General features: G+C 49.9%; 1 protein-coding gene across 1 annotated transcript in view; it reads left to right on the top strand.

Moving 5' to 3' along the window:
- The window catches only part of Kremen1 (kringle containing transmembrane protein 1), a 57,304-nt gene that overhangs the window by 44,820 nt on the left and 9,113 nt on the right, over positions 1-3,371 (top strand). The window contains exon 6 of the mRNA XM_055624050.1: positions 2,789-3,121. Within this exon, the coding sequence (XP_055480025.1) occupies positions 2,789-3,121 (333 nt within the window). The remainder of the gene's footprint in view (positions 1-2,788; positions 3,122-3,371) is intronic.

Raw genomic sequence — 3,371 nt, forward strand, 5'->3', positions numbered from 1 at the left:
TGTGTGTGTGTGTGTGTGTGTGTGTGTGTGTGTGTGTGTGTGTGTGTACAGGCTCTCACACACATGAGTACAGTGCCAGTGGAGGCCAGAAGAGTGCTTCAGGTCCACTGGAGCTAGACTTACTGGCAGCTGTGAACCTCACAGGTGCCGAGAACTGACCTTGGGTCCTTGGCGTGATCAGCATGCACTCTTAACTGCTGACCTCTCTCTCTAGTTCCAACATTTGACTCCTTTGAATTTTTGAAACAAGGCTGACCTCCAACTTTATGTAACCAAGGCCAGCCTTAAATTTCTAATTCTCCTGCCTCCCCCTTCTAAGTGCTGGAATTGCAGACATGTACCATGCCTAGTTCATTTGACGCTTGTTATAGTTTCCGCATCTCTCCTGAGATTTCTAATCTGTCCCAGTGTGCTGTCTTTGCTTTCACTATAAACTGTACTGTATTCTTTGTGTAGCCTCCATGTCTGATAGTTTTAACCCCTGGGTCACTTTGAATCTTGCTCTGTGGGTTGCTTTATATCTTGGCAGTGTATCTCTCCGCGTCTTTTTCTTGCTTTTATATGTGTGCTATGGTATTCTGTTTAAAGCCACACACTGCGGGTAGAATTGTCGACACTAAAGTAAATAGCATTTACACTTGGGAGGCCTGTTTAGTTTGGGAACTAGGCTGGGGTCTGTAGCTGAGCTCAGTTTGGACTGGTTTTTTGTCATTCCCTTTGGTGCCTTCAGGCTCCCTGTGTGTAGAGCAGAGGGCACTAGCGGGGGTTTCCAGTATCCTGTTCCATGTGAGCTTTGAGCGGGTCCCTTTGTGTCCTGACCTGTGGGAGATAGCCATTGTTACTTGGGGCTGTTTGTGGGAAGGCACCGGGTTGCTGGTTCCCTGCCTATCTTCAGCTTAGGACGAGCCACTAACCACAGGCAGCAAGGTGTTGTCAGAAGTTCACCAACCGGGCTGGAGAGATGGCTCAGTGGTTAAGAGCACTGTCTGCTCTTCCAAAGGACCTGGGTTCAATTCTCAGCACCCATATGGCAACTCACAACTGTCTATACCACCAATTCCAAGGGATCTGACAACTTCACACTAATGCACATAAAATAAAATAAATTATTAAAAAAAAAAAAAAAAAAAGAAGAAGTTCACCAACCCTGGCAGCCACACACTTTGGTCTTTGGGCGGAGCTTGGGAAAGAGAATCCTGTTCTCTCCCAAGGAGGCCTTAAGGCAACTAGGAGCTGAGGTCTTTGCCTTAGCTCTTCTCCCAGAAGCAGTTGGCCTTTACTGTTTTGTTTTTTGACACAGGATTTCTCTGTATAACCTTGGCTGTCCTGGACTCACTCTGTAGACCAAGTTGGTCTGGAACTCACAGAGATCCACCTGCCTCTGCCTCCCAAGTGCTGGGATTAAAGGTGTGTACCACCACACCAGCTGGCCTTTACCTTGTTACTAAGGAAATAGTCTCCTTCTACCTCCCAGGTACAAACATGTCTCACGTCTGCCTCTCTCCCATGGCCCTGGGAGCAATGGGTTAACTACCCTCCCCCAGCAACTGGAGGCTTCTGCTTCCTCAGAGAGGAGGGCCCCCGAAAGCAGGAGGTGCTCCAGGCTTGTCCCTCAGCAGCAGCCTTTCACCTCCTACACACCTGTGCCACTGAGGGGAGCTCGGGCTGGCTCCAGTGCTAGGGATCATCCCTGGGGACTCGTATGCTAGTCATGAGCTCTCTCCAGAGTTTGATGTTTTGAGACATGGTCTTAAACTGACCATCCTCCAACCTCAGCCTCCTCGATGTTAGAACTATGTGCCTGCACCACCAGAGCCAGCAAAGCAACATATGTTTATTGCTTTTCTGTGTGCTAAATAGAGAAAAACTTCCCTAAAGCCTGATGGAGATGTAGCTCAGTGGAAGAGTTCTTGCCTAGCATGTGCATGGCCGTAGCTTCCATCCCAGCACTGAAAACTAACAAATAACTTCCTTTTAAATCCTATTCTACACTCCCTCCCGAGGTCCTTCATTTCCAAGATCTTAATTAGATAAGACACAAAGTGCTTGTGCCGCCTTTCTAGAAGTCTGTCAATCAAAACTAGGAGTTCAGAGAAAGCGTGGCTTGAAGTACAATATGGCTAGTACAGAGTATCGTGAATCTGGTATGGACCCCTCTCCTTTCCCTTGGGTGCTTTTGACGATCCAACCTGTGGCCAACACGTGATAGGTAAACATTTCTCTATAGAGCTGCTCTTCCAACCAATCCAGGGCTGCTTGTGGACCTCTTGTGTGAACACTGCACCTCTGTGGTCCTGGAGACCCTGAGGAGACACAGAGCCCTTTCCTTTAAGACGTCACCTCTTCAAAAGCCTGTCCTTTGCCAAGAGGTCCCAGTGTTTTTCTGCACTTTATCTCATATGTCCTCTCGCTGTCATGGGATCCAGCAGCAGGTGGTAGCCCTGAACTGGAAAACAAGCGAGAGGCCTGGGAACAAGGTGCAGCCCCTAGGATCACATGGCCCTGCCGGCCCTGGTCCAGACTGACTGACTCCAGCCAGACCCCAGCCTCGCTGCATGACTCTTCCGAGCACCAGCTCTTAAGGTCCCCTGGGGAAACCAGATAGTCTGTATAGTCACTTGTTCAGGGTCTAAGTGAGTCATTCTGTGATTTGATCCTAAAACCCAAGATGGTCTAGTTTTGTAGCTGGAAACAATGTCCCTAATAGGATCACGTTTCCTAAGTGTTTGTGTCCGAATTAGAGAGGAGCCCAGGGCTGAGACTCACCCCCTCGTCTTCTCTTCTGCAGCTCTCGTGGGCGCCTGCGGGGGCAACTACTCAGCCATGGCAGCCGTGGTCTACTCCCCAGACTTCCCTGACACCTACGCCACTGGGCGGGTCTGCTACTGGACCATCCGAGTTCCGGGAGCCTCTCACATCCACTTCAACTTCACCTTATTCGATATCAGGGATTCTGCAGACATGGTGGAGCTGCTGGATGGCTACACCCACCGTGTCCTGGTCCGTTTCAATGGCAGGAGCCGCCCACCTCTGTCCTTTAATGTCTCTCTGGATTTTGTCATTTTATATTTCTTCTCTGATCGCATCAATCAGGCCCAAGGATTTGCTGTCTTCTACCAAGGTGAGATGCCCTTGACTCTGGGGCATAGATGTCCGGGCTTTCTCTTCCCTGACCGAGTTTCCAAAGTGGTCCTGTGGGGGCAGGCCTACTGACTCAGCTGCAGATGATCTCACTATTAATTCATCCCCCACTTACCATCACACAACTCCCCACCTTCCAATGCAAACACTTCCTCTCCAGTGCACGACTTCCCCCTTCCAGTACAGACACTGCCCCTTCCAGTGCAGACACTCCCCACCTTCCAGTGCAG

Source organism: Psammomys obesus, unplaced genomic scaffold (assembly GCF_907164565.1).
Source record: "Psammomys obesus unplaced genomic scaffold, mPsaObe1.curated_primary_1811, whole genome shotgun sequence".
Lineage (NCBI taxonomy): Eukaryota > Metazoa > Chordata > Mammalia > Rodentia > Muridae > Psammomys > Psammomys obesus.